Source organism: Colias philodice, chromosome 12 (assembly GCF_061535455.1).
Source record: "Colias philodice isolate Cphi_HAF_F1 chromosome 12, ilColPhil1 Martin Lab GWU primary, whole genome shotgun sequence".
Lineage (NCBI taxonomy): Eukaryota > Metazoa > Arthropoda > Insecta > Lepidoptera > Pieridae > Colias > Colias philodice.
Genome location: NC_143097.1, coordinates 5,945,424 through 5,969,328, shown reverse-complemented (window position 1 = coordinate 5,969,328; position 23,905 = coordinate 5,945,424). Strand labels below are relative to the sequence as shown.

At 33.8% G+C, this 23,905-nt stretch overlaps 4 protein-coding genes and 1 long non-coding RNA gene across 5 annotated transcripts in view; 1 reads left to right on the top strand and 4 right to left on the bottom strand.

Moving 5' to 3' along the window:
* Positions 1-882: 882 nt before the first annotated feature.
* Positions 883-23,905, bottom strand: part of LOC149484046 (uncharacterized) — a 130,502-nt gene continuing 107,479 nt past the window's right edge. The window contains exon 2 of the long non-coding RNA XR_016316381.1: positions 883-2,134. This is a non-coding gene — a long non-coding RNA (uncharacterized LOC149484046). The remainder of the gene's footprint in view (positions 2,135-23,905) is intronic.
* On the top strand, positions 4,907-5,569 carry LOC149484074 (uncharacterized). The gene has a single exon (XM_089701607.1). It carries the CDS (start codon positions 4,938-4,940, stop codon positions 5,484-5,486), a length of 549 nt encoding a protein of 182 aa, XP_089557733.1. The 5' UTR covers positions 4,907-4,937; the 3' UTR covers positions 5,487-5,569.
* Positions 7,147-7,893, bottom strand: LOC149484073 (uncharacterized). The gene has a single exon (XM_089701596.1). The coding sequence runs from the start codon at positions 7,864-7,866 to the stop codon at positions 7,189-7,191; it is 678 nt and encodes a 225-aa protein (XP_089557722.1). The 5' UTR covers positions 7,867-7,893; the 3' UTR covers positions 7,147-7,188.
* On the bottom strand, positions 10,335-11,132 carry LOC149484072 (uncharacterized). The gene has a single exon (XM_089701598.1). The coding sequence runs from the start codon at positions 11,102-11,104 to the stop codon at positions 10,445-10,447; it is 660 nt and encodes a 219-aa protein (XP_089557724.1). The 5' UTR covers positions 11,105-11,132; the 3' UTR covers positions 10,335-10,444.
* Positions 19,016-19,755, bottom strand: LOC149484071 (uncharacterized). The gene has a single exon (XM_089701599.1). It carries the CDS (start codon positions 19,724-19,726, stop codon positions 19,067-19,069), a length of 660 nt encoding a protein of 219 aa, XP_089557725.1. The 5' UTR covers positions 19,727-19,755; the 3' UTR covers positions 19,016-19,066.

The window sequence follows — 23,905 nt, the reverse complement described above, 5'->3', positions numbered from 1 at the left end:
CTACTCAATACTCATACCTATACATTGAGATATACATAATTATGGAGACGACACCGCCTACATCACTTATGTTCCGCTCAACATACGCCATATGGCGTAATCATTTTTTATTTGTTTTAAAGTGAAACGCATCAAATATGCCTTCGTGTGTGTTACGATATTGCAGAAATAATACAAATAATACGGAAAAGTGCAAAGGAATAACTTTTATCGGTACCTAAGGTAACGGCACCAGTGGTGAACAAGCATCCAGTAATGGACAAAATAAATATAAAATTTAAATATTAAGACCAAAATTAACGTTATATAATTTGGCAATACTTAAAACAAAAGTTTGGTTCATAAGCTATCAAAATACGACACTTCATCTTATTCGGCCAAAACGTTTGAAGATGGCAGAACGTTATGTTTAGTTGCTGCGACTCGTTTCGAAGAAATCCGTTTTTACTAAGGAAATCCTTAAGGAAGTGAGGACACAATTTTGGTTATAACAATTTTTGTATAAATGTTAGCAAAATTTGATATTACTTTTATTTATAGTAGTTAATTGTACGAAATATTACACGATTTAGTATCATGATAGGTTATGTTGTTTAAATAAAATTCTTCAGTGTCCATAACTGGATTTAATTCTATGGATATATCCATTTATGGACATATGTCGAAAATAAACTTTTTTTAAAGGTATTAATTACATGCCCTTTTCTGTATTGTCTTTTCATTCTGATTAATAATATACCTATCACGACCATTTCAAACAAAGGGTTCCAATATTGTACAACAATTGTCCATGACTGGATTTGCTTTGGTTCCTATAATGGACATTGACATTTTTTGTTAAAATTACACTAATGGGTCCAAAAACATAATATCTATCTACCCATGAAGAATATATTTTAGAACAATGGGTCATTATGTGCTGTGCGACTCGTTCTCGGCTTCATTCTGTATTACTGCGTAGAGAAGTCGCATACTTATGCGTATTGTAACGCATCTATCATAGAGAGTTCTCTGATGAACTGTTTGGATCGCTGTCTGCTGCTAAATTCCACCACCATATAGCACACACGCTTAAATTTCATCCACACCATCTTGACAACAGTTTAAAAAAAGCTTTTTAAAGTGAAACTTTTATTACATCGTCTCAAACTTTTTGGTCTGTGTAGCGCATGTCGCGTGTATCGCGGCTGCCGAGTAGGTATACCTACCGTCACGCGACATGCGCTACACAAAGCAGTGTTCGGAACCGTTCGAACAGTTTCACTTTTACCGTGGTTTCATAAAACCACACAACATTTTTTGCCTCGTGCTACAATTTGGAAACCATATCGATGGACCGATCAGATTAAGGCTGTTGGCGGATTCAGATTGGCGATTCACTTCACGAGTGTAGCGGAATGCCAGGAAACAGAGAGATATGGCGGAATATCGTGAAGCGGGTAACATCTACCCCCCCAAACCTCATGTTGACCACGTTCGCTCTGACGAGTGTGATATGACGAAGAAGAAGAAGTCCCAAAATGGATGGAATGGCAGTACTTTTTTTAGTTATATTTTCCATCCCTGACTTATTGAGAAAAAAAACCCATATTGGTGTTTCTTAACGGACATAACTCGTATTTAACGATGCATTTGTCCAATTTTTGCCTAGAAAATGGAAATTAAGACTGTTTTATTTAATATTAATATTATAACTATGCAAAATAATTAATAAGTACTATTTTTTATAAATACATCCCCGATTTATTATATTCCAATCATCATTTTCAAGATTCTATTGATAACTATAAGTCTTCTCCAAGTGTAAATAACTGGAGAAAAAACATTAGGTACAGTCCATAAATGGGTGTTCATAACTGGATGTTGTCCAAAACTGGGTGTCCATCATTAGATTTTCACTGTCCATCACTGGTGCAAAAAAGTGTTTTTTTAATTTATAAATAACTTCATTATTTATGCATTGTAATCTTTTTTCTAACATTGGTTACGTTAAACTAACATTGAACTAAAGGTATAACTTAACAATATCCAATAAAATTAAAAAACCTACGAGAAATTTGCAAAAAACTTCAATTTTTTCCTTAATCTGTACAAGACTGGTGCCGTTACGTTAACTAGATAATAATTTTAAAAACTTAGAGCAAAAAAATGGCGCACATATTTTGTTCGTGGTGTCTCCTCCATACGTAGTAATATTATCTCAATGTATCTATACCAACATTTTTCACTTATATTCAGCAACCTTTGGAATAACCTCATAAGATAAAACTTATTTTTAGAGGTAATGGGAAAAATATGAAATAACTACTGTATTTACGTCTGAACTCAGTACAATGTACATATTTATTTTATTTATTAAAGGAAATGGGGACAGTTTCAGTTTGTTGAACTGTTTCATTGATATAAATAACTTTGAAAATAAATAGAGAATTGATAGATTTTGAATGACTATAAAGAAGTATTTTTCTTCTTTCTAACCAAATAAATTCATAGTTAAGACATATTGCACGCCTCATAAGCGAAGCGTTGAGGTGGGTACTACTGTCACTTCGCGCAAAACATCTGATTTTTCAAACTTAAAATGTCTTTATGTATCATACATTGCACTTGTAAGATAATACATACACACACATATTAAGAAAAAACACTATTTTTAACGTTCATGATATTTTTGATGTCATTTTTGTTATTTAAACTAGTTAAAAAACAGTTTAAAAAAGTTCTGTCTTGGACGTCCGTGTGTCTGTATGTGCGGATCCTTTTTCTTGTTAACACGATAGCGACCGAAATACTTTACTAATCGAGTCTTTTTTTTTCTCTTACGCTTGAGTATGCTTAGGAATAGAACCCTTTCATTTTTCAGGGTCTGATTCGATGTGGTTTAATTGTTATTAAATAAACAAAAATAATAATTAATAAATATTTATTAAAAAAAAATATGAGGCGTGCACTTTTGGATTTTCCAAATTATTTAATTATAGCTACGCAGAATGTTTAAAGGTATGTTTAAATTTTAATACTTAGATGTATTATGTACTTATTATTCTAAATGACAAAAACTAAACTAAACTAAAGGTTAAAGTACAAAAACGGGATCCGTATATGGGGTGCAAATATAAACGAAAAATAACATAGATTTACCAACTAACAGTAACATTTCAAAGTTAACTAATTAATTAAAAATAACCTTTTGAACATAATATTATGGTCACATTAAGGTTGAGTTCAGATGTATATGGTCATATACACACATTTTTGCGGTCAACAAGATTTATTAATATTATTGGTTATTAATAATAATTCACGATCGAAGTACACATAAGTTAATTAAATTTATATATGGATAGCGTTTGAGATTAGAGAGTTTTTAATGGTTGCTTGGTTTATTCTGATATGAAAAGTGATACATGAAAAAATATGTAAATTACAAGAACAAAATTCTACTGTATGTATTACTCGATCACACTCGGATGCAGCTAGAATGCTCTTCAACTTTAAATTTTAAATTAAATTGTATTTGTTCAAGGTACGATGAGATTGACATCGTCCTTTTGGACATAAATCCCTAAATAAACAAAGATTAAAAAAAATGTACCTATTATTCGATGGTTTATTTTGAGATTTGATTTAATATTTTATTCTTGTATACGTTTAATTAATAGTAGTAGGTATTATCATTTAGTAGTATGTTTTAGCAAGTAAAGTAATATAAACGATGAATGTCTTAGAAATTCCATGACAGTCATTAATATATTTTATAAGATGGAATGATTTCATTACATATGATTATTTTGAATGTTCATGTTTTTCTACTGTAAATCACACCTTTACACATATTATGTCAGTAAAGGGTGCTAATAGACGTGTAAATATATTCTTAAAAAATGAATTAATCCATAAATACGTATAAATAATGAAAGAATGGTCAGTAAAAATTATTTCAATATTTTATTATAGTATGATGAAATAAAAATATCTTTATAAGGTGGAAACGTGTGGAATTATATTAAATTCAATAACTCGACTCTAATGGTAAAACTTAGATGCTCGTAAATCCTGATATCACAGTAAGTACCGTACAGGTATACTATGGGCTATGGCGGAATGCTGAAAATTTTTGTAGGCGAGAAGACGCCGCTATAAGTAACTTAGACCTGAAGCCGTGCGGTAAAGTAATAGTATTCTACTGCGGGTTAACATTGTTGTTAAATATATTGTAAGCATCATAATTTAACAATAGTCTCAATATTTTTATGGTTGTTTGCATTTGCATTTTGTTATATATAACTAATAGATATCGAAGCACTCTTTTTATAAATTAATTATGTAGGGTACTTATATAAAGGATCTGGCAACTACTATATTATGTTATAGAGGTACTATATTGTAATTTATAGGTATTAGGTATATACATATATGTACTAAGCATTATTGATCATAATTGCTTACTCGGAGTCTCCAATGGTGTTCCTAAAACGTTTTGTGATTTAATTTAATTTTTAACACTTTTATATTATTTCTCAAACCACTTCTAAGGAATAGGATTCCTTTAGTTAGATTAGGGTGTTTAATTTTAGCGTAACTATTTATTATATTAATCTTTGAAGTGAACGGACCTTATCAAGGAGTCCAAGGCAAACACGCAAACAATCTTATCAATAACAACAAAAGTGTGCTAAGTTTCAGATACATTTAATTTCTAGCGGAATAGAGTTGACATTAGACAGAACCGCCTGGCACTTACTACAGCGCGTGGCGCTTGCGCTACCCTTGTAGTGTTTTCTTTCCGAGTATGATGCCTTACCAACGCCCTATTGCATAGTATCTGACGTCACAAAGGTATCTGGATACCGCCTACAATTTGAACTAGTATATAAGGTGAACTTTACTAGGAACATGCACAGTTTATCTCAAAACCGTTAGCAACACAGACCACAATGTTCAAGCTGGTGGTGTTGTCCGTAACTCTCGCCCTAGCGGCGGCGTCGCCCAGCGGCCTCCTCGGCCTGGGTCTCGGTTGGGGAGCTCCATGGGGAGGTCACTGGGGAGGACCAGTAGCCGCTCCCTTGGCTGCAGTGGCTCCCGCTGCAGTGGTAGCTCCAGCTGCGGTCGCCGCGGTCGGCCACGGCGCTTACAACTACAGAGGACCACTGTCACTCGCCCCCGGTCAGCCCGCTAACATCTTGGCCGCTGACGGAAGGCCCCTTGACACCCTCAGCGTGAACTTGGACCGCGCCGCTCACTACACAGCGAGGGCTGTCGATGGAGGATTGCACGTTCTGAAGAAGCGCTCTGCAGTGTTGGCCGCGCCCGCTGTCGCTTGGACCCACGCTGCCCGCGTCGGCTGGCCCGGCGCCCGCCTCGTGGCGCCCGCTGTCGCTCCCGTGGCTGTCGCTGCTGCCGCTCCTCTTGCCGTCGCGCCTTGGGGCGGACACGCGGCAGCTTGGGGGGTTGGACACGCCGCTCGTTGGGGACACGGTTGGTGAACGAAATTCGATGAATATTAGGCTATCAAAATTAATATATGGAATGAATAAAGAGAGTTACCCGAATTAATTAACGCATTTTTCTTTACTACTTTTTACTTTATTTTGATATCATTACTCATTAGTCATCATAATCATACTCAATTCAGGGTGTGAATGCAAAGATTATCCGCGGGATTATAACACAAATACCGAATACACACGATTATTCTTGACAACAACATCATTATTATGAAATAAGTACAAACGCTTCTTTCTTCTCTATACAGGGTGTAATCGTTAAGTGTGCACAGGCGATTATTCCGTAATCAATCTGTATATATTTTTTGAGTAGATATGAAAAGATTCAATCATCTTATCAAAGAAAATTACAAATATATACCTAAGCTTACATTCTAGATAATTAACAGTTTTAATTAACTTGATATTTAAAAAATATATTTCGTCATACCTTACATTATTATTTTGATATACTTTCTCTATGTAGTTAACAGGTAACATAAAGTTAACACTTTTATGTCGTAATAACCTGGGAATTATACTCAAGTGAAATTCTATAACTTATAAGCTACGAATAATAAATTTAATTGTTTAAGTGAGAGAACTAACATGAATATTTTTGCTCCTAAACTTTGTTATTGAATAAGAATGTAGTAAGAACTCTTCTTGACCCATAAAAACAGCTTTGTTGAAAAAGATGCAAATTGAAATATGTGAAATCATTCACAATATAAAATCATGTTTTTTTTTATTTGATACACCAATAATGACCTAATTACTACAATTTTATGTAAATTACATTAATATAGTTTCTTGTTCTGAATTGTCCATTTTAAGGCAGACGCATACAACATTGATAAAAAAAGAGATTTAGTGAAAGCTCATTATCACACTGTATGTATGTGTTTTCTGAGAACATCTATGGTACTTAATATAACTATATATTTTTTTACACCAAAAAGTAGAGATCAACGAACAAAAGCCCCGACTTTTTGTAAAAAGCTGATATTTTGCCGGGAGAATTTTCGGTTGAAAATTAGGGTTCTTTTTTGATAAGGCGAAAAAATAAATCAAATAAAGAAAAAATAAATTTAATCAATTAGGGTATAATAAGACAAGTTTTCACGAAATTTCCTAAAAAAAGTGTTTTAAAATGGTAAAAATAAAAACATTAAAAACTTAGTTGAATTTTTCACCTAAATTTTGAGGTGAAGTGAAAAAAAATGTAAATACAGAACTTGTAGATCTTCTTATTATCTACAACTTTGCTATTTATTCTTTTTCATAGGACTTTTACTTTTGTCGGAAAACGAGATTAACCATTTTTTAACCTTAAACGCCCCACTTCCAGAACCCGGATCAACCGTAATTTATATTTCCGTTTATTTTTGTCATATTCCCTTCTTTTCTATTAGTAGGTTTCATCCTACTGCGATTTTTTTGTTTCAAAAATTATCGACCTTGGTTTATAAATAAAAAATTAAAATAATTATATCAAATTAATTAAAAACATGGCTAAAACGCATAGCATACAATATCAAACCACAAAAAAATGAAATACACAAGCAAATACATAAAAAATACAACACGATTACTAAATGATTTTATCAGAAACCAAGTGTAGGTATTCAGGTGTAAATAAATACATGGAATTATATTTTCAAGAATTTTATTAAGTCGTTAGAGCGCATTTGATCATAACTTAATAATACCGGAAAACAGGAGAAGCGTATGAAAGGTGGTTTATCCGGGCAATGGGTGTGCTGTAGGAGTATGTAGAGGCGATCAGTGGAGTCCGGGCGACGGTGTAGTGGCTGACGACGGGAGCTACAGGGGCTAGGAAGGCCGACCGTTTCTTGAGGATATGAGCACCGTTCAGAGCCTTAGCAGTGTAATGGGCAGCGCGGTCCAAGTTCACGTCCAAGGTGTCTAGAGGCCTGCCGTCAGCGGCCAAGATGTTAGCGGGCTGGCCGGGGGCGAGTGACAGAGGTCCACGGTAGTTGGAAGGCTGGATGAGAGGCGCAGTGAAGGCGACAGGCGCCGAGTAAGAAAAATGTGCGGAGTAGGCAAGGGGGGCGGTATAGGCGGCGAGCAGAGGAGCCGCGTAGACAGACCGTTTCTTCAAAACGTGGAATCCATTTTCTAGAGCTTTGGCAGTAAGATGAGCTGACCGGTCCAAGTTGACGTCAAGAGTATCCAAAGGCCGCCCATCGGCGCCCAAAATGTTAGCAGCCTGTCCCGGAGCAAGAGACAGTGGTCCCCGATAATTGTATGGTTGAATTAAGGGAGTGGCATAAGCCCATGGTGCTACATAGCTAGTCAATAAGTGTGTGGCGGAAGCCGCCGCCAACACGCAAGACAACACCACCAGCTTCATCATTTTGTAAGGTTGGTCTGTGTTGCTTTCTGTACTTACACTGATGCATTCGAAAAGCTGTTATTCACTTTTATACTTAAACTCTACAATTAATTCGACGAGCGTCACCGGAACACATCGATGACCATGAGCGCATTATTACTTTTGGTATGTAAACAAAGTTCAGTTACTTGGTTTGCGTTTTTTTTTTCAAAATATGCACAGATTTCTTTACTATTTTATTTATTTCTGTAGTGATTCTGATTTTTATTTAATCATCTTAAGTAATAGATACTTAATTATTCAAAATATCGTAACTTGAAACTAAAAGTATACCCATATATGTATATGTATATAAAAAGTTACTTATTCCAAGACTTAATAAGTTAAAACAATAGTCTATCCAATCCTATCCTATCCTTCCTACTAATATTATAAATACGAAAGTTTGTGCGGATGTGTATGTGTGTGTTTGTTACTCTTTCACGAAGATACTACTGAACTGATTACAATTACATGAAGCACACATATAGAGGATAACTTGGATTAGCACATAGGATAGGTTTTATCCCGGAAATCCCACGGTAACGGCAACTATGTGGGTTTTTCTTTGAAGCCGCGGGCGGAAAGCTAGTTAATTATAATAAGAACAGTGATTGCTCCTTGGTAACTACAACAATTTAAAAAAAATGGCGTTAAAAGTTCCCTTTTCTTAAGTCTAACATTAAAAAAGCAATATAATTTATTTGCTTTCGTATTTTGTATATCCATTGCTTCCATCGGCAAAGGAATATATTACGAGCACAATAATTGTAATACTGTGTTACGAGGAAATCTTTAATGTACCAACCGAGTACTAAAAAGTACGACGTTATAATACGTTATCAAACAACTCGTTCTATGTCAGAGAAGTGGATTATGGGCTTTAACTTTATTGTACGAAAAAGTTGAATATCAGATGACCCGCACAACTTCTTCTGCTCATCCTTTCGTTGTATTTTTCTTTGAATTAGTTTTAAACTATTGTTTGAAGTTTAACCTACATTCTACATATTGTAATGTGTTCCACGATACCTTGACAATATCATTTTTTAATTTATTAAAATTAATTCATGCCCTGTTAGTGATTACATGATAATATAATAATTTAACCTCGTTCAATTACATAAACAAGGGCAAACTGTTAATAAATAGGTATGGTTTTCGTTTTATTTGTGTTAAAATCCCTCATTATTTTTTGCGTATTATTTGATATCGTACCTATATAATTGCAACAATTTTGAGTCACAAAAAGATCCACCTCCCACTAATCTATATAATATAAAAATGAATCACAAAATGCGTTGGTAAGCGCAAAACTCGAGAAGGGCTGAACCGATTTCGTTAATTATTTTTTTTATAATATTCCTTGAAGTACAAGGGCTGGTTCTTATGGAGATAAAACGTAAACATGTACCACTGGTGAAGCCGGATCGGACCACTAGTTCAATAAAACGTGAAAGTTTGTAAGAATGTGTGGCTACAACCTTATGTATCATTACGCAGCAAATTAAATTAATATATATTTTGAGGTAGTTAAAAAAAGTACTTTTTAGTATTTTCACTTGTAAAATTTTTTATGAAAACAAAAACAGCATAATATGTGCCAAGCACACGTGTCACTTTACTTTTTTGGCAGGATTCAAAGATATCAAAATCGTGTACCTACTCCATGACGTGACGGTATTGTCATGAGGCGAACTTGAAATTTGACTTTCAACGCACCTAAAGAACTTTCCCTTCAAAAAAAGTTGAGTTTGTCTGAAATCTTACTTAAACTTTAATAACAGAGTTCTTTTTTGTTCGTACTTTATTAATGTCAAATTTTTGTTATGTGATTAAAAGAAATACATAATATAATTTTTTCTGAAATAAAGAAAATCCTAATTTTTAGCTTTGCGTGCCAAAGAAGTCCGAAAAATTTGCACAAAATAAATTAGGAAATCTAAATAACTGCAGTTTTGCTATCAGTGAGTATTTATTTATTTTCTCGTACAAGCACAGAAGCTAATGAAAATAAAAATTATTAGAGGTAGCTCCAATACATCAACTTTTCGCTATTTAGGAAAACTTGTTAAATAGCAGATTTTAGGAAAAAAAAAGTAACTTAGGGGTGTCAAAATAGATCACGGATAATGAAGAACACGCCGAACAGCTAAGGGGTTTAAAGGTTTTAAATTCAAAATTAAAATTTTTTTAGTTTGAACTCCGTCTAAAGAAAACATAAACTACAATAAGTAATTTATTTAATACGCAGTTTAAATGGGTGGAAAAGTGCAAAACACGAAATCTGATTAATAATCCATTGATGGCATTCACTTCGTAAGCTTTCTTTACCACTAAACTTAACAAATAAATACGTTTGTACTAGATATTTTAAAATTGGTTGGTTGGATTGGTTCAAAGAATCAATAACAATTCTGTTATTTTTTCAAATATATATTTTCAATTTTATTTACATCAGTTCTTATTAATTAATAATGGGTCGTTGATTTATAGTACACGGCTTTCATGATCTGTGTAGGTTGGGCTGTAAGTCGCTGTAAGCGCTTTTAGTTATTACTTAATAATACCGGACAACAGGAGAAGCGTATGAAAGGTGGTTTATCCGGGCAATGGGCGTGCTGTAGGTGTATGTAGAGGCGAACAGTGGAGTCCGGGCGATGGAGTAGTGGCTGACGACGGGAGCTACAGGGGCGAGGAAGGCCGACCGTTTCTTGAGGATATGAGCACCGTTCAGAGCCTTAGCAGTGTAATGGGCAGCGCGGTCCAAGTTTACGTCCAAGGTGTCGAGAGGCCTGCCGTCAGCGGCCAAGATGTTAGCGGGCTGGCCGGGAGCGAGTGACAGAGGTCCACGGTAGTTGGAAGGCTGGATGAGAGGCGCCGAGTAAGCATAATGTGCGGAGTAGGCAAGGGGGGCGGTATAGGCGGCGAGCAGAGGAGCCGCGTAGACAGACCGTTTCTTCAAAACGTGGAATCCATTTTCTAGAGCTTTGGCAGTAAGATGAGCTGACCGGTCCAAGTTGACGTCAAGAGTATCCAAAGGCCGCCCATCAGCGCCCAAAATGTTAGCGGGCTGTCCCGGAGCAAGAGACAGTGGTCCCCGGTAGTTGTATGGTTGAATTAAGGGAGTGGCATAAGCCCATGGTGCTACATAGCCAGCCAACAAGTTTGTGGCGGAGGCCGCCGCCAACACGCAAGACAACACCACCAGCTTCATCATTTTGTAAGGTTGGTCTGTGTTGCTTTCTGTGCTCACACTGATGCATTTGAGAAGCTGCTATTCACTTTTATACTTACACTATTGGGGCACTAATAATTCGACGGGCGTCGCCGGAACACATTGTTGACCATGAACGAATTACTTTTGATAAGAAAATAAAGTTCAGTTACTTGTCAGGCGTATTTTTGCAAAATACACATATATTTTACTTTCACTTTCTTTTCATTTCAAGTTTCAACCCTAGTCACATACCTAACTGTTTATTATACGTTGAATATAACTTATTTGTGTAATATTACCACACTTATTATAAACTTTAATATGGCTCCGTTGGGAACATGTTCTAAACAATATATATTATGTATAGGTATACTTATATTTTTCGAAATTATGTTAAGCTTTTTTTATAATATTTTCGATTAATTTATATTTTTTCTTAGCATTTTACTTTACATAGTTTACCATTTCAAAACTGCTAATACATGTTGGGTTTGCTAAAAGGAATTGAGTGATAAAACAGCTCATTATACATCTCTGGTTCCTTGGTAATTAGTTCTCAAACAGGTAACAACCTATAAAATGTATATAAGTACAATGAAAACTATTCATTCATTCATTAATATGATCTAAAACAATTTAGGAGACCCACTAACTCACCACTAAACAAGAAACAAAATGTGAGTGATTATTTTGTCGCATCTAAAGAGCTCCGTCACGCTGGAACCCGCTTTAAAAAAAACCTTACTTTTTTTCAGCCTATTTTACCTACAAACGATGCTAATAAATGTAGTATAGGTCAATTTTTTGTAGTCTTATTAGTTACTTAGAAAACATCATTGATATCGTTCGAAGTAAAAAATATAAATAATAGCGTGTTGATTAGTTTTGGAATGGGTTCCAAATTGATTGTAGTTTATTGTAGTGGCAAGAAAATTCTTTATTTGCGTTGTTTTATCTCAAATTATTGCAAGAAGGTCACAATAACAAGATTTTAAAAAATAAATAACACTTGTTCAAAAACTACAAACGATGCCAATAAATGTAGTATAGGTCAATTTTTTGTAGTCTTATTAGTTACTTAGAAAACATCATTGATATCGTTCGAAGTAAAAAATATAAATAATAGCGTGTTGATTAGTTTTGGAATGGGTTCCAAATTGATTGTAGTTTATTGTAGTGGCAAGAAAATTCTTTATTTGCGTTGTTTTATCTCAAATTATTGCAAGAAGGTCACAATAACAAGATTTTAAAAAATAAATAACACTTGTTCAAAAACTACAAACGATGCCAATAAATGTAGTATAGGTCAATTTTTTGTAGTCTTATTAGTTACTTACTTAGAAAACATCATTGATATCGTTCGAAGTAAAAAATATAAATAATAGCGTGTTGATTAGTTTTGGAATGGGTTCCAAATTGATTGTAGTTTATTGTAGTGGCAAGAAAATTCTTTATTTGCGTTGTTTTATCTCAAATTATTGCAAGAAGATCACAATAACAAGATTTTAAAAAATAAATAACACTTGTTCAAAAACTACAAACGATGCCAATAAATGTAGTATATAGGTCAATTTTTTGTAGTCTTATTAGTTACTTAGAAAACATCATTGATATCGTTCGAAGTAAAAATATAAATAATAGCGTGTTGATTAGTTTTGGAATGGGTCCCAAATTGAATGTAGTTTATTGTAGTGGCAAGAAAATTCTTTATTTGCGTTGTTTTATCTCAAATTATTGCAAGAAGGTCACAATAACGAGATTTTAAAAAATAAATAACACTTGTTCAAAAACTACAAACGATTTTATTATTAGTTGAAATTATAAAAAAATAACAAATAGTAGTACTAAGTTATATCACATATCACTCTTGTAATTGCATATAAATATTTATGATTATTTTATTACATAAAATAGCATATGTATTGTTTTTTTCTTCATTAAATCTTTTTTAGACACTACTTTTTTCTTAGAGCTGCTGGAGATTCCGTCATGAAGTTCCCATTTATTGTTGCTTCTACGTAAGTAAGGTCGATAATGACCAGTCTCATTGATATATATATGCTCTATGGCACCAACTAAAATGTACGTATTATTTAACACTTCTAGTTCAGCAGGGATTTGAAATAACGAAGTGCCAGAATTCGGATCCCTTTTGAGACTATTTTGATTGACCATACTTGTGAAGAAAACTTCAATATCAATCCATAGATGATTACCGGGTTGAAAGCTAAGATCATTTCTAATGTTACTAATAAGCAAGACATACAAATATAGGGCGTATTCAGAAAGAAAGCTTGAAACTTATAAGCGCTTATCGGCGCTTGTCATCCCAACAAACAATTATGCGTTGGTTGCAGGCTATTTTAATGTTTAAGGTACTACTATTGATTTATAATGTATTCAGTTATCACTAAAGGTGGTTCAGTACACTTATTAAATAAGTTCAGCTCTTCAAGTTGCATTACAACTGTAAATAACGAATCACAATTTCCTTAGTAGTTAGTGTAGTATCAGTGGCTGCGTATATACTTAAGACGTTAAAGCTTGTTTCTGCTTACAACGTTAAAACCTGTTGAAAGATCTTCATTAACTCTCTTTAACTCTTATTGCTACAAATCTGCTATAACGGAGTTGCTTTTAGATCATAAGACTTTATTTCAACTTCAGTAACGTTAGCGGTTCTGCAAGGGAGTTAATTAAGAGTGTAGTAACACCAAACTCTACATTCGTTGTATAACCCTTATATACAGTTTACGCCTGTTATACTAAAGGCAATCATAGGTTAAATAGTTACAGTGGTTTTGTACGATCCTTATATAAAAGGTTTTGGTGTAAGATGAATTACTTGTAACTCTGTAAAAACACCATTAAATGTTTCGAACGCTTAAAGAGTTTATGCATAACCTAACCTCAAATTCTGAAAACATTTATCGAACTGAGCTCGTGACAATATTTTTGTGTATCTTTTATGTTTGTGAATGTATGAACTGTAAGCTGTGCATTTTCTTTAAAATGAAACCTGCGCCTGGGGTGACTTGAAGATTAGGGGTTTGATTACTTTGTAAGGAACCCTAATCCAAACATGTATAAATAAAGCTAAAATCAGTATTTTAGTCTCCACAGCAGGTAAATGTCTTCGATAAGTGTATAATTCCTCTCTTATATCAACCCAAGACCGTATAATACTCTTTACCACCGGCGTTGTAGTTCATCAAGTGTCATAATTGATTTAAGGGAAGACTGTAACTTTAAGAAAAAATCGCCATTTTGATTACTTTCTGTAAACATAACCTAAAAATTTATTCGTACAAAATCACTTTCTAATAACGATATATTTACATTTTTCTAATTATTTTACTTAGTTTTATGTATATAATCACTAATAAAACCGAGCAACACTTGAAAATGACGTTTAAAACTATTTTAGGTTATTTTCATTTTCAAATGTTATCCCTTTATTCCTCTAATTCATAATTTTATGAGGGCGCGTTAAAATTGAGATGAGAAACACGATACGCTATCACAGTAAACTGGCAAGCGCACTAATAATTAACTTAACACTTCAAAAATACTTTAAATCCACAATACATTTTGTGATGAGAATATTGCAATGGCGGCATACTGTCGGCAGATAAACGAAGCACTCATTTGGACAAATAATAACTTAATAAATTAATAGAATTCTTTTTACTTTAAAGCTTTTACAATCTGATTTTGACACAGAAAACTTTTCAAATGACTTATAAGGTATCAACGTACCGGTCTTAGTTCTAACTAACACCACTATAGATATGTTATATAACTCTAGGTTTCAACTTAACTCCATTCTAAAGGCGCTATAAAGTTTCAAACTAAAATTGACGTTCTTGTAACACCTCTTACACACTTCAACTAAAGGCTTTGTAGAACCACTATATAGGGCTTCATACAGGCTTAGCCTGCAAAATTTTGTGCCAAAATCGAGGGTATAAAGGTGTTATTACACTCTATAACTCTCTTATAAGAAATACGCTACCTCTTAAATATCTAAGTAGAACCGAAATACATATGTCTAATAAAGCTTGTCTTAACGCTTAATTGTTTGTTGGGATGTTCATATATTTTCCTGCGCGGGCTACCAGCACTGACAGGAAAATATATGAACATGACAAGCGCCGATAAGCGCTTATAAGTTTCAAGCTTTCTTTCTGAATACGCCCATAAAGGTACTGTGACAATTGTTCATATCGTTTGTAGTTTTTATGCCAGTGTCATTTTATTATACCATTACAATTTGGCTAGTTTTATCTGATTTTTCTTGAAGTTATTTTAGAGGATAAATTATTTTACCAGTACTACAATAAACGATAAATGACAATATTAATTCCAATTTTTTATATTGCACTATTTTGAGTTTTTTTTCGTTTCGGATGGAATTTATCCATTATTTCATTTTAATTACTTTTGTCGTCTCAGCAGTTTCGGATTATTAAGTGACTTTGTAACATTGAACAGCAAACTACTGAACATTAAAGATATCCAACTCTTTTTTTTTTTAACATATATCATGTGCAATTTAATGTACACTAAATTACGAAACTCCCACACGCATACACAAATACGCACGTGTGCGAAGATGTATGTATGAGCATGAATATTTTTTTTTCTAAAACTACAAACGACACGAAATCCAAGGCTCATAATTGTTTTGAATATATTAACTTATTGAACACTAAATTTTTTGTTTTTTATTGCTTACAGGGGTTCAGCAGCCACTACAAATATATGAGTTTAGCTACAATCAACTACATTGTTTGTAGTTTTTGAACAAGTGTTATTTATTTTTTAAAATCTCGTTATTGTGACCTTCTTGCAATAATTTGAGATGAAACAACGCAAATAAAAAATTTTCTTGCCACTACAATAAACTACAATAAATTTGGAACCCATTCCAAAACTAATCAACACGCTATTATTTATATTTTTTACTTCGAACGATATCAATGATGTTTTCTAAGTAACTAATAAGACTACAAAAAATTGACCTATACTACATTTATTGGCATCGTTTGTAGTTTTTGAACAAGTGTTATTTATTTTTTAAAATCTTGTTATTGTGACCTTCTTGCAATAATTTGAGATAAAACAACGCAAATAAAGAATTTTCTTGCCACTACAATAAACTACAATCAATTTGGAACCCATTCCAAAACTAATCAACACGCTATTATTTATATTTTTTACTTCGAACGATATCAATGATGTTTTCTAAGTAACTAATAAGACTACAAAAAATTGACCTATACTACATTTATTGGCATCGTTTGTAGTTTTTGAACAAGTGTTATTTATTTTTTAAAATCTCGTTATTGTGACCTTCTTGCAATAATTTGAGATAAAACAACGCAAATAAAGAATTTTCTTGCCACTACAATAAACTACAATCAATTTGGAACCCATTCCAAAACTAATCAACACGCTATTATTTATATTTTTTACTTCGAACGATATCAATGATGTTTTCTAAGTAACTAATAAGACTACAAAAAATTGACCTATACTACATTTATTGGCATCGTTTGTAGTTTTGACCTTCTTGCAATAATTTGAGATAAAACAACGCAAATAAAGAATTTTCTTGCCACTACAATAAACTACAATCAATTTGGAACCCATTCCAAAACTAATCAACACGCTATTATTTATATTTTTTACTTCGAACGATATCAATGATGTTTTCTAAGTAACTAATAAGACTACAAAAAATTGATATACTACATTTATTAGCATCGTTTGTAGGTAAAATAGGCTGAAAAAAAGTAAGGTTTTTTTTAAAGCGGGTTCCAGCGTGACGGAGCTCATCTAAAGCTAAAAATTATACATACTTAGCAATCTAGAACTGTGTCAAAGTAACGTAGAAGTAAGCAAGACGAATTATAAGAAACGAAAAACTATCTAGACTGATCTAAGCTGATCATAGAATCGCTAATCTAAACTGATCACAGAATCTATATCATTATGTAAAAAATTGCAAGATTATATTTTTTTTAATTAAGTTTTTAAGAATTCCGATACTTGGTTGAAGGCGATCTTAGAAAACGTTATTTGTGTCAATAGACACGATATTTGTAATTTAACCCAGTACGAAGATAGGTATTAAATTATCGTCAGAAATACTTGATTTACCATTATTATCATCAACCTATTGTATTCCTTTAGCAGAGACACAGCTGCCTTTAATTTTTTAGGTCGTAATCCATCATGCTGGCCAGAGCGGGTTGGTTAATGTCACATGTCGTCAAAGTTTTTTGGCTCTAGGACATGTCGGGCACGAAATATATTACTTAAATTCATCCGGGTACGCGTATGCAATATGCATTTATTTGTAAAATATAAATACAATTTCACAAACTTACAAACACGTTTTCATAAGACAAATTCATCAAATTATTCTATTCTCACTTCAAATATCAATATACACGTTCAATGTTTCCATTTATAGTAGGTCAAAATCGATTACTTATAACCTATCATAAAAGAGCTTCATAAAAGCATCAATTTCAGTCTGAATGGAGTGCATAAAGCTAAAGCACAGAATACTTAATAGTATCTAGCTAACGCTTACTAATACTACACTAAGGGTTAAAACTGCGGCACAAAGGGCTGATCATCAACTTTATTTTAAAACGTATATTTAAATTTTAAATTGATATACATACATTTATCCAATAATATTTATCCATCAATGAATGAATGATGACATCAATCTTTATACTTGTTGTAATTAAATGAGATTAATGAGTATTCCCATGAATACCGTAATCAGACATTCAGACTTGTCATATCAGTGATTATTATTTTTGTATTGTGTATAATAATTATTATGTATATGACAATACAGCAGTATTATCATATATATATATATAATTACTTTTAACAAAAATGTAAACCGCCTAACTAAACTAAAAATTGTCACAACTAGACCAAATTTAGACGGGACTACAGGGGAGGTACCTTTCAAATAAAAAAGTTTTGAGGTAAGAAACCCAAAAAAGAAATACAGTCGAATTAAGAATTCTTCTGTTTTGAAGTCAATTGAAAAATAAAGTCTTTGGTAATATAGGTGAAGACTGAAGTGAGGAGATCTACATGTGCTTTGTACAGGAAATCTGACTCTACAAAAAGAGTTTGTCATGTTGATAACTATGTATGATGATCAAAAAGGGTCACTTTCATTAGAAAGTGTGGTGGTATAGGTTATCGTTATTATTTAGGTATACGTTTAAAAATATTCGAATAATGTTGTCGATTCGAATAACGATGTCGATTTTTGTGGTTGTAGTAGAATACTTGTAAAACAAATACATTCCTTTTTTATCAAAAAAATAAAATCATTTTTGTTGTAATGGTCTTTTGACGATGATGATGATATACCTAAGTCTTGAAAATATCGATTTTCATCACCCTTTACTCGTAATTATGTGTTTTTCAACGTGTAAATTATGTATTATACAGTGCAAAAATCTATTGATACGTAGATAATTCTTATAAAGGTTGTATGAGTATTAAATATAAATGTTCTTTTAACAGGATTTGACAAACGCATTTTCGCTAAAAATAAATCAAAATACTCATAGCTTTACCTACTTGTTAATTTGGTCTCTGAAATATTATTAATGTATAATTGAAATGTAAGCGAGTAAATACATAAAACTTCTAAAATGAATTCATTACTTAACAATGACCCCTATGGAGGTAGCCATACAGATCATTTAACTATATATCATCATCTTATTAAAAGGTAACTAGATCAATCACAATTACTATTTAGGTAGAGACACAGCTCAGTATTTTCATATAAATGCTCAATATGTAACAAGATTCATACAATCATAATGAAAGAATTCACATATTTTTTTTAAATTATGTATTTTCAGTATTTACATGTGTGCGTCAAGCGTCAGTCGGGTTGAGTCGTCGAATTTATAGTGTATAGGCAAAATGCGTTGCGTAAGTGAGCTGGTTGATCGGGGCGACTGGTGCGGTGTAACCGAAGGTGGAGGCGATCAGTGGGGCCCGGGCGACGGCGACTGGGCTGACGACGGGAGCTACTGGAGCGAGGATAGCCGACCGCTTCTTCAGGATATGTGCACCATTAAAAGCCTTAGCAGTGTAGTGGGCAGCGCGGTCCAAGTTCACGTCCAAGGTGTCGAGAGGCCTGCCGTCGGCGGCCAAGATGTTAGCGGGCTGGCCGGGAGCGAGTGACAGAGGTCCACGGTAGTTGGAAGGCTGGATGAGAGGCGCAGCGAAGGCAAAAGGCGCAGCGTACGCGAAAGGTGCAGCATAGGCGGCGGCGATGGGAGCAGCGACAATGGAACGCTTCTTCAAAAGGTGGATGCCGCTATCAAGAGCTTTAGCAGTAAGATGAGCAGACCGATCCAAGTTGACGTCAAGTGTATCCAAAGGCCGTCCGTCAGCACCCAATATGTTAGCGGGCTGTCCTGGAGCGAGAGACAAAGGTCCCCGGTAGTTGTATGGTTGGATTAAGGGGGTGGCATAAGCCCATGGCGCTACATAGCCAGCCAACAAGTTTGTAGCGGAGGCCGCCGCCAACACGCAAGACAACACCACCAGCTTCATCATTTTGCAAGGTTGGTCTGTGTTGCTTTCTGTGATCACACTGATGCTGTCAGAGAACTGCAATCGTCTTTTATACTTGCATCATAATATTAACTAGATAGGCGTCTCCGGAACACATCGTTGGCCATGAAAGGACTACTTTTGTCTCAATACGAAAGATTGTTTATGTATCAGTGCAAGTGCATTTTTTTGTTGCGCTTTATGAATAAAGTTTCATATTTTGGTCGTTTATGTGATTCAATGTAGTTTTCATAAAGACTTTAAATATGAAGAACAATATATTTTGAAATCATTTGCATTGTAGACATTATTTAAATGACATCACGGGCAATTTTACATAAAAGTCCATTATATTCATGAGTCCAATATTTTCATAATCTAATTTATATTCTGCAACAAGGGCAACACGTTTAATACCTTAATGAATTATTCAAGTGCTTGGCAGATCTGCGTCACTCGCACTCGTACATGAATCTTCAGCGACCTAAATATTAGCTAATAGCACTGCACGTGTCTCGATTTTATACTTTTACGTGTATTGTGTGTGCTATCCGAACCCAAGCTATTATATTCATTGTTATTCTTTGTTAGCTCACTGCTCTTCCAGACTGGATAGTATATGAGACCTTGTAAACATGTGTTCAATAACTTTATTAAATGCACTTTTTCGGTCGTTGACTATTACGGTACCTATAGGCATGGTTATTCTTCAATATAATATCATCGTGATATGGACACCATAGACTCTATATGAATTTTCAGAGTATAATAATTTCAATGAATAGTTTTTTACTAGAAAATTGTGGTGGCATTGAAACATCCAGATCTAACGAGCAGAGTTCGAGTGTCATTTATAAAGTGCACTTGATAACGTCGTCAGCACCTCTACTTTTCTATTATTTAAAAAAATATATTTATAAAGCATTTGAATGACATACAATCAAAATATCAAATTCAACTCTACCTGAATTTGCTTTTGACTTTTGATTTGCTCTTAACTTAATTATAAATAAATGTACGTAATAACTAAATGTACCCAGAAAATATTACATATCTATTTATGCCATATTCATCATTTTTTTGTAATATTCTTAGGTCATATTATTAGACAAATAAAGGCAAACACACATACTTTTTTTTAGTTATAATTAACTATCTGTCATATTTCATAAAACATAAATGTACAGTTCCTGATTTACCATAAGGCTTTTTGCAGAATCAATTCTTAATAAGTAAGCATTGTTCCAGTTGCAACTTATTTATTTATAAGGCTTTATTCGTTTTTCTTATTCTAAATTATAATGTTTATAAACGGATAAAACATGTTACATTTTTGCATATTTTTTAAATATTGTAATTATGAATAATGCTATCTGCATTTATTGATATAGTTATTTATATAATTTATTCTCCTAGAGTTTAGAGTCCTAAGAGTTTGTTTGTTTTGTGCTAATCTCGGGAACTACTGGTCCGATTTGAAAAATTCTTTCGGTATTAGATAGCTCATTTATCGAGGAAGGCTATAGGCTATATATCATCACGCTTCGACCAATAGGAGTGGAGCCACGGGAGTGAAACCGCGCGGAGCAGCTAGTCTACACTAATATTATAAAGAGGAAAACTTTGTTTGTTTGTTTGTTTGTTTGATTGTAATGAATAGGCTCATAAACTACTGGACCGATTTTAAAAATTCTTTCACCATTCGAAAGCTACATTATCCACGAGTAACATAGGCTAGGTTTTATCCCGGAAATCCCACGGGAACGGGAACTATGCGGGTTTTTCTTTGAAAACGCGGGCGAAGCCGCAGGCGGAAAGCTAGTATAATATAAACATAATATTACGAATACGAATTAGGTACGAAGTATTTGGATTTTGGAACATGCTACCGGGCAGGATATCCAACTAATCTAACTTTCAAGCCCGCTTCAACGGTAATTCTAACGGATTTGTAAAATGTAGTGTACAAAATTAATCTGTATAAATAAAAGTTCACACTTATTCATACTCTTCGTTTATGTGATCTTTATCTACCATTGTATTTCATATTTAATACATATACCGTTTATTTCAAAATTGAGGATCTGATGATAACACAGGTAATAGAACGATTTAACGAACGAAGTACCTCTAACGTGTTACCTCCAATAACAGTATAATAAATTTAGAAATTAAAGTCATTTTTATTATATTTAACCCGACGCGACGTTTCGAACATTTTTCAGCGAGCGTGAGCTCTGGTGCACGTGTACATATGTCGTGGATCGTAGATTTGCTCATTTCATGATATGATCGATCATTTCACGAAATGGTCGCATTTCATGAAATGGCCAACATAGTTTGATCAGATCGTTAAATTGTCAACGTTTCACGATTTGGCCATCCACATTTGGCCAGATCGTATAAAATATAAAGAGTCCATAAAATATTAAAAAAATTCAGAATATTCTAAAAACTTGTCTAATGTCATTTAAGTTAGTGCCGCGGCAGCGGTCGGCGAATGCTAGAAGCGAATCGTTTTTGCAATAAAAAAACAGTTAGGTTAGGTTAGGTTAGACTTTGATAAACAACGCACGAGCCGAGCGAGCAAAGCGAGCGTGCCGCGGCAGCGGCCGGCGAGTGCCAGAAGCGGATCGCTTTTTAAAAAACAAACAATTATAATACTATAGTAGGATATATAAATATATATATCCTAAAAGAAAAAATGCGTCTTAAATTATTTTATTTAAGACGCATTTTTTCTTCAATACATATAAGATATCCACATTTTCCATAGTACTCGAACCGTCGTAAATTCTTTGCTATGACTTTCTTCATATTGTTATTAAACGAATTATGAAGTTTTTAACTGCAAATAATTAAATTTTTGCCAGCGGCCGCCATCTTATCACATAAACACAGAGCTTGCAGCGCCTCTACCAATGATTAATGTAACTATTTTACGATATGATCAAATAATTTTGATCATTTCATGAAAAAACCGCGCGTTTAGTTGGCCATATCGTGAAACGATTTCTTATCATTGATCTGCTCAAGCCACATCATGATGTGGCCAAACTAAATTGGCCATTTCACGAAATGCGACCATTTCATGAAATGGCCAGTCATATCATGAAATGAGCAAATTTACGATATGGCCACGACATAAACATATTGATAAAATGTTATAATCGGGTTGAGGTTGCATTTCGATATACACTGGTCATCAAAAAAATCGACCCACCTGCATTTTTACGGAAAATTGCGGTTTTCTCACAAACTAAAGAAAAAATTTGTTTGGAAACTGAACTGATTAATTCAACGTGCATATTTACACGAATATAAACACATAAAATCATTTAGCATCATAAAAAAATTGTCAATTTCGAATAAAGATCAAAATCCTCAATTTTCAGCTTTTTCTTTATTTAATTTCAAATGCAGTTTATTTTGTAATCATGAAACTTATGATCACGTTTCCTTCGAATTTATACTCAGTACTTTCTCTTCTTTCTGGAATGATAGCCTGCGTTCACTATTTTAAAGAAATAATCAAGATTTTGATGGTCTCTTGAGGAATTCGTTATCAATCTTCCCTAATGGCGGTTTTCAGGTCTCCTATTGTTGTAGGGGCTGAATTACGAGCTCTATGCTTTATTTTTTAATTGTCCCACATGTGCTCTGTAGGTTTCAAATCGAGACTTTTTGCTAACCAGAGTGTAACTCTATTGCGGACCTCTTCTAAATACTGGATCACGATTCGCTCTACGTGTTTCCGAGCATTATCATGCATAGACTCAAAGTTTTTGCAGATACAGCCGGCATATTACACCACATGATAGTCCAAAACCTCGGTAATGTATTGAACAGCATTTAATGAGCATCTTTTTATCGTCAAGCTCCGTGCGTCTTGTCAAAGAAATGCCACTCTAGAACTTTACAGAGCCTCCATCATAATCGACCGTTTCTCTTACCTAGCACTGAACAAATCGTTCATTTGGTCATCGCATGGCATAAAGACGTCTATCAGCACCATATAAAGTCATTCGCATCTTGTCACTCAAAAGTACTGACTCCTATTGGCCTATAGTCCAGTTTGCGTGATTTCCAGTCAATGGAAGTCTGGTTTGTCGATGAGCTGTGGCTGATTATGGCCCTGTTTCTGGCTTGTGTGGTCTTAGGTTCTACTCTTTAAGTCTTCTT

Excerpts from the sequence above, each read along its gene's own strand:
- LOC149484073 (XM_089701596.1), bottom strand. The coding sequence starts at position 7,866 with ATGATGAAGCTGGTGGTGTTGTCTTGCGTGTTGGCGGCGGCTTCCGCC.
- LOC149484071 (XM_089701599.1), bottom strand. The coding sequence starts at position 19,726 with ATGATGAAGCTGGTGGTGTTGTCTTGCGTGTTGGCGGCGGCCTCCGCT.
- LOC149484074 (XM_089701607.1), top strand. The coding sequence starts at position 4,938 with ATGTTCAAGCTGGTGGTGTTGTCCGTAACTCTCGCCCTAGCGGCGGCG.
- LOC149484072 (XM_089701598.1), bottom strand. The coding sequence starts at position 11,104 with ATGATGAAGCTGGTGGTGTTGTCTTGCGTGTTGGCGGCGGCCTCCGCC.